The sequence below is a fragment of the Jaculus jaculus genome, chromosome 17 (assembly GCF_020740685.1).
Source record: "Jaculus jaculus isolate mJacJac1 chromosome 17, mJacJac1.mat.Y.cur, whole genome shotgun sequence".
Classification (NCBI taxonomy): Eukaryota; Metazoa; Chordata; class Mammalia; order Rodentia; family Dipodidae; genus Jaculus; species Jaculus jaculus.
Window position 1 is genome coordinate 51505032 of NC_059118.1, and position 17350 is coordinate 51522381.

The 17350-nt window shown below is 41.6% G+C and overlaps 1 protein-coding gene across 7 annotated transcripts in view; it reads right to left on the bottom strand.

Annotated features, from left to right (window-relative positions):
* The window catches only part of LOC123455579 (lysine-specific histone demethylase 1B-like), a 44250-nt gene that overhangs the window by 14109 nt on the left and 12791 nt on the right, over positions 1-17350 (bottom strand). For 4 of the 7 annotated variants that reach the window (XM_045136918.1, XM_045136914.1, XM_045136913.1 and 1 more), the window contains exons 5-6: positions 5849-6035; positions 2555-2700 (exon numbers count right to left, since the gene is read on the bottom strand). Coding sequence is in view for 2 of the 7 variants with exons in the window: in XM_045136921.1 (XP_044992856.1) it covers positions 9514-9517 (4 nt within the window). In the remaining 5 variants the exon portion in view is untranslated. Of the gene's footprint in view, positions 1-2554; positions 2701-5848; positions 6036-9473; positions 9518-17350 lie in introns of those variants that run through there. The other 3 variants (XM_045136915.1, XM_045136921.1, XM_045136920.1) reach the window with 3 other exon arrangements.

Consider the following 17350-nt stretch of genomic DNA (forward strand, 5'->3'; position numbering starts at 1 on the left):
TTGGTCTGGAGAAATGTCTTAGTAATTTAGGTGATTGCCTGCAAAGCCAAAGGACCCAGGGTTCAATTCTCCAGGACCCATATAAGCCAGGTTCACACAGTGTCACATACGTGTGGAATTTATTTGTAGTGGCTAAAAGCCCTGGCATACCCATTTTCTTTCTCTATCTGCATCTTTCTCTAATAAAAAAAATTAATAATACATTAAAAAATTAACAATGAACAAAAAAATTTTTTTTAAAGGGCTGTAGAGATGGCTTAGTGGTTAAGCACTTGCCTGTGAAGCCTAAGGACCCCGGTTTGAGGCTCGATTCTCCAGGACCCATGTTAGCCAAATGCATAAGGGGCACAAACGTCTGGAGTTCGTTTGCAGTGACTGGAGGCCCTGGAGCGCCCATTTCTCTCTCTTTCTCTCTCTGTCTTTCTCTGTTGCTCTCAAATAAAAATAAAAAAAAACAAAGAAAAATTTTAAAAGAAAACACTACTAATGGCCACAGCTAATACGTGAAAACCACCTAGGGAAAAAACAAAGTAATCTTGCCACAAAAAAATATGTCAGATGTTGCACATACTACATTGAATTAGGCATTCTATGACGTATGTATTTAAGACTGGTATGCTGTATATCTTAAACAGGTAATTTGTCAATAAAATCAGTTCCTTAACAGTAAGCATGAAATGATAATATGACCCAAAAATTTTACTGTTATATATTCCAAATGAAAAAAAAAATCTGTATTTGGGCTGGAGAGATGGCTTAGTGGCTAATTGCTTACCTGTGAAGCCTAAGAACCCCGGTTCAAGGCTCGATTCCCCAGGACCCACATTAGCCTGACGCACAAGGGAGTGCATGTGTCTGGAGTTCCTTTGCAGTGCCTGGATGCCCTAGTGTGCCCATTCTTTCTCTCTCTGTCTGCCTCTTTCTCTATCTGTCTGTTGCTCTCAAATAAATAAAAATAAAAAATTAAAAAAGAACAAAACTCTATATTCAAACAAAATGTTCATAGCAGAAGTATTCAAACAGCCAAAAATGGAAGCGATTGAATGTTTACTGATAAAATGTAGGATATCCATACATGGAGGAACCTTAAAAAACATACTAAGTGAGGCTGGGTGTGGTGGTGCACGCTGTTAATCCCAGAACTTGGAAGGCAGAGGTAGGAGGTTTGCCATGAGTTTGTGGTCACCCTGAAGCTTCACAGTGAATTCCAGGTCAGCCTGGCCAACAGTAACATCTTACCTTAAGTAAGTGAAAGAGCTAGTCCAAAAGTCCAAAAAGACAAATATTGTACAACTCCATCAGTAGGGAACCTCCACAGCAGAGGAAAAGCAGATTAATGGTTACTAAGAGCTGGGAGCAGGCAGGTGGGAATATGAAGTTCAGTAGGTGTGTTCCCTAATAGTTGGTATACCTACTTAATGTCACTGGCTTGCCCATTTTACAGTGGTTAAATGGTGAAGATGGGAAACTTTCTGTGTATTTTGCTACAATAATAAGACACATCTATCATTTGAAGGAAGATCAAAGGGAAGTCTGTCTGGTGGGAAGCGGAACCAGACACAATGGAACACACATGAAATCCTGGCATTTGTAAGGGGGAAAAGTGGAGCATCATAAGTCTGATGACTGCCTGGACTATACAGCAAGACACCCAATCTCTATCTTAGAGAGAGAAAGAGACAGAGAGAGAGAAGGGGGGGGGGGGACAAATGAAGAAGCAATCCTTTGACTGTTTAGCACCTAAGCGTCTGCTCACCAAAGACTGCTGTAAGCGCATAGGCAGGTCCCTTCACCTCCCTGACACAAAAACCACCACAGAAATCCAGTCTGATACTGTTGCCAGCAGTATCCCGATATATCGTAATGATAGGCAATAAGGAGACTAAGCTATATCTATAAAAGAAAGCCAGGCTTTCTTTGATCACCACAGCTTTGCCAAGACCTTGCTCAATTGCAGACCAGGCATACCACTGCCCAGGACATGAAGTAAAGGTGAGGGGAAAGGAGAGCCCAACACCAGGCCTTTCCTCACTTCTGGTTCCCAACCCTTGTTCCACCAGAATCTCATCAAGCCAGGAAGACAATGCACTTGAAGCACTGGAGAAGTGACCTGCACAACGTGAGCCTGGACTGCTGTGGAAGCTGTATCGTCTGTATGCATGACGTTCTAAAAGTCACTGCCATCTTTGACTTTCAAAGCTCATGTCTTCCCACTGCATTCAGCATTTATAGTAAATATGTTGCAGTCAACTCCATGATACTGGGACAAACATCCACCCAGACACCATTTATGTGAAGGAAAGATTTATTTCAGGGGAAGCTGACTCCCTTTCACAGATACAAGCAAAAAGACACCCCTGAACACCACAGGACACCACCAGCCAGGGCTTACACTAGTCTCCACACACCCGGGGGCTGGAATTCACAGTACTCCAGGGACACGGCCGCTCTAGCAGGAATCTGCCTGCTAGGGGCTCCAGTAGGAAGTTTAATCAAGGTTCAGCATAGGCCAGACATTTAAATGATCACATTCCAACTACCACAGCATCCTTACCACAAACTAAAGTCGATCGGAGTTACAGTGACTTCCGCTAGAATTCTTTCCTTCTACCAGTCAAATTTCCAAGTCAAATGAAACTAACTTTGAACTATGGCACATATAAATGAAGATGTCTTCATGTCATTGCTTTGCATGCTGACCTAAAAAAAAAAAAGCAAACTTTTTTTCAAGGAAAAGAAATGTGAAGAAAACAGAATCAGGGCTGTCTGTGAAAGCTTATTTTATGACCTATTTACAAGGAATTTGCCTGTGTTAGGTCTACTAGGTAGGAAATGTTTCTACCTTGATTAACCTACTCATCAAACTGAGTGTAATCCATACAAACTGTATACGAACCATAACTTACACAATCAGGTTATCTCATCTCACACAAAATTCTGAGAAATGTCAAGCTAAATTAGAATCTCAATTGCCTGCCCTCTTTTCTCTCTCTCACCCTCTCTCTTATTATATATTTTTTTATTTTTTAGAGACAGGATATCAGGTTATCATCTCAGGCTGGCCTCAACCAAAAATCACACCAAACTTCTGATCCTGATCCTCTGGCAATCACCTTCAAAATGCTGGGATTACAGAAGTATACACTACCATGTCCAGGTTTTAAAATAGCTTTCTTCATTAAAGACTTTGTCAAGCTGGGTATGACAAATCACACTTTAATTCCAGTTCTGGAGATTTAGGTGGATTGCCACACATTTAAGGCTAGGGTTATATCATAATAACATCCTTCATACACATTTGGGCAAGGGAGGGAGACAGACACACACACACACACACACACACACACACACACACACAGTACTTTCTTAGTCTTATAAGATGTTCAGCATTCAACAATGACCTAAATACTTCCCGATGTTATTAATAAACCAAGGCTGGGGAGATGGCTCAGCTATTTAAGGCACTTGCTTTAAATTAATAAAGCAATAAATTCTAGAACTAAAAAAAAAGAGTCTAGGTTTTATAAATCTGTCATTACCAGTCCCTCTGCTGTCAATTCATTTTCATTCTTTCAGGTAGGTGCTGTGTGTTTACACACTTACACAGTCCTAACAACATTGGTCTTGCTTGGCTGAGGTCACCATGGGCTTTGATTTTTACTTCTCCCTGTCTTTGGATCATATTCAAAAAATTAAAAAAAACAGACACACAAAATCCAAGAGCTAGGAAACTGTGGTCTCAAGTCTGTCAGATAAGGGATGCACAAACTATTTGGTTGTTATAACAATTTGGAAGTTGTGGTGGTTTGATTCAGGTGCCCCCATAAACTTACGTGTTCTGAATGCCATGTTCCCAGCTGATGGAGATTTGGGAATTAACGCCTCCTGGAGGGAGTATGTTTCTTTTTTTTGGGGGGGGGGGTATGGGTGTTATAGCTAGTTTCCCCTTGCCAGTGTTTGGCACACTCTTCTGTTGCTATTGTCCACCTTATGTTGGCCAGGGGGTGATGTCCACCCTCTGCTCATGCCATCATTTCCCCCTTCCATCATGGAGCTTCCCCTCGAGCCTGTAAGCCAAAATGAACCTCTTTAATTCCCAGAAGCTGCTCTTGGTTGGGTGATTTCTACCAGCAATGTGAACCTGACTGCAACAGAAGTGTTACTTGTTAGGTCAGGGCAAAATAGAGTCACCAAGGACAGCAGGAGGGTGACAGAGATGTAAGGAGGTGGGTCATCCACATTCCTCAAGGAACCTCCCAGCCATTATCACTTCCTTGCCTAACAATGCTCTAGGTCTAGGTTTCTCTTCCTTATCTCCCACCTGGTCACTTCCTGTCTTAGACGTGAAATGGTTAATGTAAAGAACAAAGGACTTCTTTTCCCTTCCTCACCTTCCCCCACCTAAGAGCTGTGCTCCACTCCAGAGTCAGCCTGATAGCTCCTGTTTTACCCGAATAAAAGCTTCCATCTTTGCCTCAGAGTGGTTTTCTCTGCTGTTCGTCACTTCCAAAACTTAATGACTAAGTGGTGCTAAATAAGCTGGATGTGGTGGTGCACGCCTTTAATCCCAGTACTCAGGAGGCAGAAGTAGGAGGAACTCCTTCAGTTCAAGGCCACCCTGAGATTACATACCGAATTCCAGGTCAGCCTGGGTGACAATGAGACCCTATCTTGAAAAACAAAGCAAAATATGTGGCTCAATTTACTACTGTGTATGAAGGGACAGCAACAACTTAGCTGGCCCTGAGTTATGTGGCTGAAGCGTCCATAACGCCAGCCTGGCAAACCGTGCTGCATATGCAGGAGTACATGAGTTTGGATACACATAGAGCCAGACATGCTAGTTCTCACCTCCAGTGACATGGGAAACAAATACAGGACAATCCCCAGGAGGTCACAGGCCAGCCAGTGTGGTATGCACAGCAGCCATGAGAGAGCCTGCCTCAAGAGAGGTGAAAGGTGAGAACCAACACCCAAGGTGGCCTCTGACCTTGATACAAGCACCAGGGCACACACATCCTTGCTCAAACATGCGCAACACACACAAACACATTTTTTAAAAGATAACATTGGGCCACAGAGATGCACAACATGGCACTGTGTCTGAATTCATTTGGAATGGATGGAGGCCTAGGCTCACCCATCTCTACATGTGTCTTTCTCTCAAATAAAGAAAATTGAAAAAAAATAACCTTGATATAAAGGTTACATTCCAAGCTGGGGAGATGGTTCAGCAGCTAAAGGCACTTGCATACAAAAGCTGCCATCCTGGTTTTGGGTTTGTGGTAGTTTGAATATATGGCCCCCAATATACTCAGTGTTTTATTAGTTTGTAGTTTGCATCTGTAGCCACCTGGCTGGAAGAGGTGTCACTGGGCAGATCTTAAGATCTTATGGTGGTGGGTTTGAGATTTCAATCTAAAGATATGCAAAGTGTGCCTAGCTGGAGTTCCTCAAGTGTGCTGTGCTGTGTGGCTTTTGGCTTGTGTTTCTCTCTCTGCTTGGACCTGTGAAGGCAGGACAACTTCTTTTGCCATTATGAAACTTCCCCTGCTTCTGTAAGCTTCAATAAATCCCTTCCTCCATAACTGTGCCTGGTCTAGAAGTTCATCTCAGCGAACCTGAAGCTGTCTGCTACACGGTTTCATTCCCCAGATGCTGCATAAAGCTAGATGCACAAAGTACCACATGCTCCTGGAGTCTATGTGCAGTGACAAGAGGCCTGGTGTGCCCATATACACATTCTCCCTCCCCCACCACTCCGCTAAGTCTCTCACTCACACATAAATAAAAACTTATTCCATCTCCAGTTCTCGGGCCACTACATCCTTTGGCACACCTGACTTACACTTTGCAGTTCGTGTACCACGGGGCAAGAACAAGGGTTCTTAACGCCAGGTACATGGTGGGATCTCGGGAATACTCTGGAAACTCGTAGAGCTCATGCAGCTCCATCACATCAGGCCTCATGCGCAGGGCTTTGCCGCATTCACTGGGCTGGTAGAAAGGCTGGAAGTACCGGTTCATGTGCGGAGCTGCAGGTGGAAGAAGCACACAATTCCTGTAAGCTTTAACCTCCAAATCCAGAAGAGTTAAAGCACAGCAACTCTTAAGGGTAAGCTGGATGAGCCACATGGTATATCCTGCATAATTACACTGAACTAAACAAGCATCTGTCCATTCTTCCTACATTATTCACAACCTCAATTTTAAAAAATTTTATTTGCTTACTGGCAAGCAGAAAGAGAAAGAGGACAGAGAAATGGGTGTGCCAGGACCTCCAGCTGCTACAAACAAACTCCAGATGCATGCGTCACTGTGCATCTGGCTTTGCTAGGGAAATCGAACCCAGGTCATTAAGTTTTGCAGGCAAGCATCTTAACTGCTGAGCCATCACTCCAGCCCCCACAGCGTCAATTTTTTGAGAAATAAAAGTTAAAAGGTATTTTTTAAATATATTTTATTTATTTATTTGAGAGCGACAGACACAGAGAGAAAGACAGATAGAGGGAGAGAGAGAGAATGGGCGCGCCAGGGCTTCCAGCCTCTGCAAACGAACTCCAGATGCGTGCGCCCCCTTGTGCATCTGGCTAACATGGGACCTGGGGAACCGAGCCTCGAACCGGGGTCCTTAGGCTTCATAGGCAAGCGCTTAACCGCTAAGCCATCTCTCCAGCCCAAAAGGTATTTTTAATTGTGCTAACATACCAACCGTAAGCAAAGCTTAGTAGCTAAGTATAATGAAGCCATGTGACACAGCTCTATAATTATTTTTTTCATATTGCAAGGTTGAAACTAGATGAATTAAAACTCTTAATGAAAATATTACCTTTTTGTTTATTTTTATTTATTTATTTATTTAAAAGTGACAGAGAAAGAGGCAGAGAGAGAGAGAGAGAATGGGCGCACCAGGGCCTCCAGCCACTGCAAACAAACTCCATACACATGTGCCCCCTTGTGCATCTAACTAATGTGGGTCCTGGGGAACTGAGCCTCAAACCGGTATCCTTAGGCTTCACAGGCAGGTGCTTAACCGCTAAGCCATCTCTAGCCCTCTTTTACCTTTTTATTTTGAGACATGGCCTCATTAAATTGTCCAGACTGGTCTGGAATATGAGACAATCTTTCTACCTCAGTCTCCCAAGTGTTGACACTACAGGAATAAGCCGCATGCCTAACTAGTTATTTTTAAAATATATCCCCAGCCAGACCTGGTGGCACATGCATACAATGGCAGCTACAGAGTGAGACTCTATCTTTAAAAAAAACAAAGCAGGCTGAAGAGATTGCACAGTGGTTAAGGCACAAGCCTGAGGGCTCTGTTCGACTTTCCAGGTCCCATGTAAGCCAGACACAATGGAACAAGCACAAGGCTGCATGTGTGCACCAATGGCACATGCATCTGAAGATTAACTGTAGTGACTAGAGGCCCTGACATGCCAAGTCTTTCTCTCTCTCTCACTCTTCCATTAAAAAAATGATGCCCGAGTTTGCTTGCTAATACGGGCAGTATCTATTCAGACATGTGGCATACCCAGAGCAGCCGTGTGCAGAACCATGACAACCCCAAATAGGATGCAAAGAAAGAAAATATCTCCAAAGAGGAAGAAAGGAAGAAACTGCAAGAAGAAATTGCCAACAGTGTGAAAGGCTGTGGAAACTGTTCCTGCTAAGCCATATGAGACATTTTCCTTTCTTCTATTTGGTTTATTTTGAAATATACATTTGCATTGAGGCATACTTCCATTTGATATCCATAACCAGATGAATCAGATTTGTTTCCAAATTTATGTAGCTTTTTAAAACCTTCTTTAAGCTGAAAACAAATGTAGGAAGAATATCTTTTTTAATATCAAAAAACAAGAAAAAAATGAAAACAATGTAGATTGTTTCTCCTCTCCCTCCAAAGAAAGTACTTCGTTGATATGAAACTAGGTTGCAAATACACTTAAAGTTAGAACTTGTCAGAAATAGACATGTATTTATACTTTTGATGTTTCACTTTATAGAAACCTATACTTAAAAATCTTGAAATATTTCTAATTATGTGTTTTGGAGGAAATACTTTAATTCTCATGTGACATGGAATATTATCTTTAACCACCATTGTAGCACTTGTCTAGTGATCAGAATTTTATTTTTCCACCAAAATAAGTCATTGCTTTTGTTCTGGACCAAAGTTTATGTATTTTTCTTTAAAAACTCACAAACTGTCATTTTGAGTATTGCTACACTAGGAGTAATTTCAAAAGTTAGGAAGTTAGTGGCCTTTACCTATTTCCATCATAAATGCATGGCTTTTGCCTCTGAAATTATAAAAAAATATGATGCTATGTATGCACACATATGTACATGCTCATATAAGCGTGTAAATTCAGTATTCACTTAAAATTACTTAAGATGTTTGGTAAATAGAATAGGATTCCATCTATACATATAATCTTAAGATGGTCAGGACTCAATCTACATTGACTCTTCTGAATTGTTTTATTTATTGTAAGATTTTATCTTCCTTTCCCAATATTATAATAAGTTCCTTTAAACCTAATATAACAAGGAGCCTAAGTAATATACATCAAGTTTTATCTGGGGAAAAATAAGCAAATGTTTGAAATCCTAGAAATAATACCAAAGTGGTAATACATGTTCACTCATGCCAGACACCTGTAGTTCCAGAACTTAAGAGGTTGAACCAGGTTTGCTTGAGCCCAGGAGTTCAAGGTTAGCCTGGGAAATATAGTGAGTCTCTTAAAACTAAAAGAAGTAAAAGTTCTTGTTTAAATAGGAACTTAGTTTAATCTCATGAAAGGCCACATAGCCATATGTAATGTGGCTTGATTGCTCAGGAAATATCCTAAAATACTTACTTAATTGCTTTATGGTTTTAATGTGTCTGATAATTTAGTATGGAAAACAGTAATATTTGTTTTGTTGACATTTAGCAAATACCTTTTGTTATATAAAGGCAGTTTGATATATAATCTGAGGCCAGTATTTCAGAGCTAGTCTTTGGTACCAAAGTAAGTTATGTAGGATCTTGCTTTTCATATGGAAGTTAACACTGATATCTGCCATCATCAACTGCAAAATAGGTTTATTTTGTTTTATTGATATTTCTTACACTGAACACATAGGTATTAACTGCTGTTCTGAAGGGAAAATACACTTCCTTTGACTAAATCAGCAATATTATTGGATATATGGTTTAAACTTAAGTAGAATTTTGCTTCTCTGTTAATCCTTCCTACCATTTTACCCATGCTGATGGAAAAGATTTCACATAGCTGCATCAACAAGCAGATAGGAATGAAATAATTATTAGAAATAATTCCTTTCCAAGTGTGAATAGTAGTGTTCAAAGCAAGTTATTTTCTGATATGGGGAACATTTAATCCAAGAATGTAGGAATATTTTCAGGGTAAATCTTGAAGCTATTTTCTTTTGATATAACTGCAGGTAGTCCCAAGGCCATTGTGGTCATTAACCTGTATTTTCAGCTAACAAATACTTTAATTACCTGATGGAAAAAAAAAAAAAAAACCACAGTTATTTTATGGGCCACAACTAAGTCTTACAGACATTTCTCTTAAAACCACATTATATTAAAATCATTCTATAGAAGGAAGTGATAGATTAAGATGAAAGAAAAGCTTTCTAGGATGGTTCAGTCATAGAAAATGCCAAGAAAAAAGGGCATTTAATTATAATGTACTAATTTTATATTATGATTATTATACACTTGCACAAATGGATAATGTGCATGAATTTGTACATCAGTGTTAGAGCCGGGTTTTAATGTATTGGGATGAATAAGCTACGGTTTTAGAATTTGAGCTCTGAAAATGGAGCAGGATGGTAGGGTTTTATTTCAAATATCCCTTTATTGTAAAGATTGATTTTTTTTTTTTTTTTTACTTTCTTCATAAGGGAATCCCAGTTTACAAAAACTAATTTGAAGCCAAGGTAGTTTAGAATCATAAAAACTAGGTCAAATGCCTTACTAAAGGTTCTTAAACATGGAAATAAATATCTTAGTAAGCAGATGGGCTCATTTGGAAACTTTTTTATAGCTCAAGTCAGGGTCACTTGTGGTAATCAGAGACCTTCACATTTGGACACAGACAAACTCAAGATATGCGTTTACCTTTTCTGTGCAGGGATTTGTACTTTTTATATACCTTAAGATAAATATTTTGTATGTCCCTTCAATTTGAACAATTTCAGTTCATGAAAATGGCTGTTTTAAAAAATATTTTTGCTTTAAAGGACAGGTATTTAAAAACTGTATGATTTATTTGTGGATCACTTTGTCCAAAACTGTTCAGACCAAGATAGATACTCTGTTGTGAATCCACAGTTGAAAGCATTTAAACAGAACTGTAATTGTAGTTTTCTTAAATTATAAAGAGGTCCCTTCTCTGAGTACACTGACTTGGAATGTAAACTGTACGGTAAATCGCAATATTGAATGGAACAAGCTGATTAAAGCTGATCAAAACAAAACAACTCAGCCAAGAAAGCCCTTACCACAGTTCTATTGTTGACAACACACTGTAAGCATTGACAAAATGCTGAACATAAAAGACGCAATTTTTGGTCTTAACGGCTGATCATACTCCAGAGGAGTTGGCACTCGATTAAAGCACATCATGACAGCTAAACAACTACAATAATAAAAAAAAAATTCACATGGCTTCTATGACGCCACTGCCACACCTCCTCACCACACAGTGTTTGATAAATGCAACTTAACTGCCGGGCCAACGATTCTGACTCGGATACAAGAGAAACTCGACGCTCAGACCCATGGCGGTAGTTCTCCAGGATACCAACAAAACCATGTGCCATCAGGCAGAAGCTTGGGATCTCAAGACCTACAGGTGAGTCCTGCCAGAGTCCAACTCTGCTCTCCAGTCTCCTATAAGCCCGAGGCCCTGTACACCACACCCTCTGCTTCCCACGTGCAACTCGCTCGCCAAGCTGCTGAAGGCGTCTGTGTCTGCAGCCCTGCTCTCGGCACGGATCCCTGCCCAGCGCACGCTGTACCCACACCCCAGGTTGCCTCCACCCAACCCACTCCTCAGTCATTTCCAAGGAAAGAGTAAACAAAACAGTCCAGCTCTAGACATTTGTAGAGAGGGCTTCATATTAGTGTCTTAAAAAGCATGACCACAGAGGCCAGACCTAGTGATGCGTTCCTTTAACGCCAGCACTGAGCAGGTAGAGGTATGAGGGTCCCTGTGAGCATCAATCAGCATGGGACCAGAGACAATTCCATGTCTGCCTGGGAGAGTTAGACCCTACCTCGAAAAAACTTTAAAAAGTCCTGAACCAAGAGGGCTTCTATTTCCTGGGTTACACAGCTCAATGGGCAAGCTGAGACAGGCCGCAGAGAGGTTCTACCGTCTTCCCTCACTAGAACCCACCTGAGGTTGGGGCTCCAACCCAGGCCCTGCATAGCATAAGAAAAAACAGTGACCAATAAGCTAGCCTGTGCCCATGGCAGTCATTCCTCCTAGAAACTAGGCTAGAATTATGCCAAAATGCCATCAAACACCATAGTCCTGGCTGAGGAAGTGGCCAGCTCAGTGGTAGAGCACTAGCATGTACAAGACCCCAAGCTTAAGCAGCAGCACAAAAAGAAAAGAAAAAAAGTACCCTCACTTTTATACAAAGACCACTCAAGACACTGTACTTGAGGCTGAGTGTGGTGGTTACGTGCCTTTAGTTGAGAAGCAGAGGTAAGAGGATCACTGTGATTCTGAAGCCAGCCTGGGACTACAAAGGGAGTAAGATGAAACCCTGCCTCAAGAAAAGAAAATAACTACTTGAGGGCTGGGGTTACAGCTCAGTGGTAGAGAGGTAGGCTAGCATGCATGAGACACAGGGTTCTATCCCCAGTACCCCCCCCCCACACACACACAGAGAGAGAGAGAGAGAGAGAGAGAGAGAGAGAGAGAAAAGCAAGAAATTTTACTTGCTATGGCATCCTACTGGCATATTTCATGAAATATCCAATTTACTATATATTAGGGTTCCCCAAAAATTCATGGCCACTCAGAACCTTAGCATATGACCCTTCTTGGAAACAGGGTCGGTACAGGTATGGCCATGACGACGTGAAACTGGAAGGGGCTCTGAATTCCCTGTAACTGGTATCCTGGGTACAGAAGAGATCTAGATAAAAGACTCAGATGTGGCCATTTATGACAGCAGCAAAGAGCAAAGTGGAGTCCAGGCATAGTTCGGCACAGAGTGCTGGCCTGGCATGCGCAAGGCCTTGGGTTTAATGCCTACCACACACAACGTGAATAAGCTATTTCTGAAGAATTCTCTCTTTTCACTAAAATTAGTTACTTTAAAAAAAAACAACTCAAGGGCTGGAGAGATGGCTTAGTGGTTAAGGCACTTGCGAAAGGACCAGGGTTCAATTCCCCAGTACCCACGTAAAGCTAGATGCCCAAGTTGGAACACATGCATGGAGTTCACTTGCTGTGCGTAGAGGCCTTGGCAAGCCCCTTCTCCTTTCTGTTTCTCTCTGCCTTTCTCTCAAATATTTTTCTAAATGCCTCAAGACTAGAGAGGGGCATCTGTACACCAAGAAATGCCACCCAAGCACATAGGTTCAAAAAATATTCCAGAGTCTCGGTGTGGCAGCTCACGCTTTCATTCCCAGCACTGGGGTGTCATAGGTAGGATTGATACGAGTTCGAGACCAGCCTGGAACTGCAGACTAAGTTTCAAGTCACTCTGGGCTAAAGTGAGATACTACCTCAGAGTAAAGGAAAAAGAAAAAGAGGTTCCAGGCAGGCCCGGGTAAAGTGCCACCTCCGCAGTCAGAGGATGGAGGGCTCAGGTCCACCAGGACTACACGGGAAACATTGACTCATGAAGGAGAAGCAGCAGCAAACAAAATCTCAACATATTTTTTAAAAGTTCAAAACAGTCCTATTTCCAACAGAAAAAGTAAAAGCTAAACACAACCTGAAGTCCATGAAAAACACAATGAATGAACTGCCTAATAGCCAAACAAAGGGATATTATGCAGCAATGAGAATGAACAAGTCAAAAGTCCACGCAAAAACATGGTTGCATCTCACAAACAACACTCAGCCAAAGAGGCTGAACCTTCATGATCCCAAAGTGAAGAAAAAGCAAAAACCAGCACACTGCTCCCAAGCTACACAGTAAGCCATTCTTGAGAGCACACAACCCACTGCTGAAGAGGAAAGAATGTAAGAACCACATGGGTGGGGTGGGCTGGCACACGCCTTAATTCCAGCACTCAGGGGACAGGGATAGGAGGATCCTTTGAGTTCCAGGCCAGCCTAAGAGTGAATTCCAGGTCAGCCTAGATTACCTTGGTGGGAGGAGAACCATGGGGTAGGGAGGAATATTTTGGGGCTCTGTCAAAGAGTTCTCCAGACATAAACTGACAACTGCCTTCAAGACCTCACAGTGAATAGTGTCACATCCACAAGACGTGCACCTTATCGAGTTCATCAACATTATCACACAGATGGAGGGTAAGAGGAATGAGACATCAAAATAGATAACATAGAAGAGGAGGGGGACTGAAGGTGGGAGGGAATTATGATCAAATTACAGCATGTTCATGTATTAAAACTCATTTGAAAAAAGACAGAGAGGGCTAGAGAGATAGTTCAGTAGTTAGGGTGCGTACCTGCAAGGCCTAAGGACCCAGGTTCGATTCCCCAGTACCAACACAAAGTGGTGCATGCACTGAGAGTTTGTTTGCAGTGGCTTGGGGCCCTGGAATTCCTATATTCATTCATTCTCACTTTCTCCTTCCCTCCCCCATCTCCCCCTCTCTGTACCTCTTTCTCTTTCTCATAAGTAAAGTGACTCAAGTGAGTGCTGGGGAGATGGCTCAGTAATTAAAGGTGCCTATTTACAAAGCCTGCTGGCCAGGGTTCAATTCCTCAGCCACCCATGAAAAGCCTACGACACCAAGTGTCTTGTATTTCATCTGCCAGGAGAAAATGTACCTCAGAAGTTCAGGTTATGAATGGTGATTGATTCAGAGGAAACAAGAAGACGAAGCAAAGGAGGATATCGAGAATATGTCAGGCTTGGAGCGATCTCATGTCATGCTTAGCAGCTGAAATTTGAGATGGTCAAGAAATTCAGGCTTCAGGGGCTGGAGAGATGGCTTAGCGGTTAAGCGCTTGCCTGTGAAGCCTAAGGATCTCAGTTCGAGGCTCAATTCCCCAGGTCCCACGTTAGCCAGATGCACAAGGGGGCGCACGCGTCTGGAGTTTGTTTGCAGTGGCTGGAGAACCTGGCGTGCCCATTCTTTCTCTCTCTCTATCTGCCTCGTTCTCTGTCTGTTGCTCTCAAATACATTTAAAAAAACAATCAATGAAAAAAAGGTTTTTTTAAAATTCAGGCTTTGGGCTAGAGAGAGGCTTAGCAGTTAAGCACTTGCCTGGGAAGCCTAAGGACCCTGGTTCAAGGCTCGATTCCCCAGGACCCACATTAGCCAGACGTCAGCCAGACGCACAAGGGGGTGCACGCATCTGCAGTTCGTTTGCAGTGGCTGGAGGCCCTGGTGCACCCATTCTCTCTCTCTCTCTCTCTCTCTTTCCCCCACCCTTTCTCTGTCACTCTCAAGTAAAAAAATAAAAATAAAAAAGTATTATAAAAAATTCAGGCTTCAACTGCAAGACTGGTTAGAAGCAAGATAGAAAAGGCAACTACCTGACACCTCCTGGGGGAAGTGTTGACAAAACAGACAACCAGGCTATTAACTAAAGAACACACACAGAGAAACTAACAAAGCAGTGAGAAGAAGCAGCTGAGGAAATGTCCTTATAAAAACTAACAAAGGGCTGGAGAGAGGGCTTAGCAGTTAAAACCTTTGCCTGTGAAGCCAAAGGACCCAGGTTTAATTCCCCAGGACCCACATACGGCAAATGTACAAGGTGGAACATACATCTAGAATATGATTACAGTGGCTGCAGACCTTATCGTGCCCATTCTCTCTCTACCTCTTTCTCTCTCAAATAAATAAAATCTGATGAGCTAAAAATAAATAAATAAATTTAAAAAGCCAGGTATGGTGGTGCATACCTTATCACCCCGACACTCAGAAGGATGAGCCAGAAAGGCACAAGTTAAAGACCAACCTGATATACATTAAAAAAACAAACAAAAATATTAAGAAAAAAATATCAGCACGGTTGTGCATACCTGCCATTTCAGCTCGCAAGAGCAGAGAGACAAGAGTATTAGGAGTTCAAGGCCATCCTCAAATGCAAGGCTAACCTGGGATATGTGAAACATTATCTCCAAAAATAAATAAGAAGGAGAAAAGAAAACAAAGGTATGTGTTAAAGTATGATGTAACTTACCTTTTTATGAGGGTATCAATCATAACTTTAAAAAAAAGAAAGGAATAAGACATGAATCCAGGACTGGAGAGATTATTTAGTGGTTAGCACACTTGCCTGCAAAGCCTAAGGACCCAGGTTCGACTCTCCAGGTCCCATATAAGTCAGATGCACAAGGTAGCCACATGTGTCTGGAGTTCATTTGCAGTGGCCAGAGGGCCTGGTGTGTCCATTCTCTTTCTCTCCCCCGCCCCCGTCTCAAAATTTTAAAAAATTTAAAACTATTTTTAAAAAAAGTATGAATCTAGTTACTTAATATACTCATAAAATACTTTTTGCCAATTTCCATGCAGCTTTTAGATATCACTATTATCTTAGGTTGAGGAAATAATTATTTGTTCAGCAATTTCCCATTTCACTTTGGCATTTTTCCTTTTTTCCCCCATGTTATAGTAAATTAAAACATTTTACTAAAGACAGTACTTTATTACTTCCTTCATAGGAAGTTGTCAGCTAATCCTTCTTGTTAATTTTGGAATGCTCTTGAAATCTCACTCAGTAATGGTCATTTTCAAGACAATTGTGAGACTTTTTTCACTATCATTTTTTTCACATAAAATGAATATATCTGTCTAAAAATCATTCTAGAGAAAACCCAAGTGTTTTCAAGAACTACTTAAAACTGGAGAAACTGGGACTCACAACTGCTATCCAAGGGGAGAAAACAAGGCACAGAGAAGAGACTCCCAAGCAACTCCAAATGGGAGTTTAGTGGAAGCACAGAACAAAATACAAAACCAGAAATCATCCAATCATTAACAAACTGTGGAAACCTAACACAAGGTGTGAAATGAACACAGGGCTGTTACAACACTGGGCCATTAGTCACCGCTGCTTGGCTAAGGTCTTCCTTGCAGTATTATTAAGAGCATGTCACTGACATCACTGAACCACCTTTTTCCTTGTTAGATAATCGGGTGGTGGGATGAGGGACACAATGTCACCAAATGCTGTCTATATGACCAACATGCCCTCCCTTCAGGCACCAGGTCCATCTCTGCAGAAGCTCAACTTGAAGATTTATTCACCCCCTTCCTCAGGCTCTTTTCCCACCTTTTCTTCTTTTCTACCCTGAAAGTGAAGCCTGACAATCACTCCAGGTCTTAAAAGTCACTAGCAGTCAACTTTGTGTACACACACACACACACACACACACACACAGTATAAGTACAGTAACGCATGTTAATTACTTCAAATTACCCATTCTACAATGCATATTTATTTCAGAATATATAAGTGAGAACTACACACAATTATTTTCAGTAAAATTAATCCTGCCTGTGGGCTGGAAAGATGATTCAGCAGTTAAAGGCACTTGCTTAAAATCCTACCAAACTGAGATATTCCCCAGCAGCCAGGGAAATCCAGCTACCAAAAAGTGTCAAGACGTGTTTGACACTGGTCTGTAGTGGTTTGAGACCATGACCTACACACACACACGCAGGCATGCACATGCACAAATAAAGACAATTTTAAAATTTGTACTGGGCTGAAGTGATGGCTTAGTGGTTCAGGCATTTGCCTGCAAAACCAAAAGAACCCAGGTTTGATTCCCCAGGACGCACATTAGCCAGATGCACAATGGAGTGCATGCATCTGGAGTTTGTTTGCAGTGGTTGGAAGACCTGGCATGCTATTCTCCCCAACCCCCATTTCCCTCTTTCTCTGTCACACAAATATCTTTTTAAAAATTTACAAACAATCCTCATCTAAGGTGAAATTATATTTGATTGACATAGGCTACACATAATAAAAATTTTCAAAACACAATGAAACTCATTTAAGTTCCATGCATAAAGCATACAGCATATAACCATACCTCAGAAATAAAAATAATACAATTTTTTATCTATTAAAAATACAGTTGAGGGCTGGAGAGATGGCTTAGCGGTTAAGCACTTGCCTGTGAAGCCTAAGGACCCCGGTTCGAGGCTCGG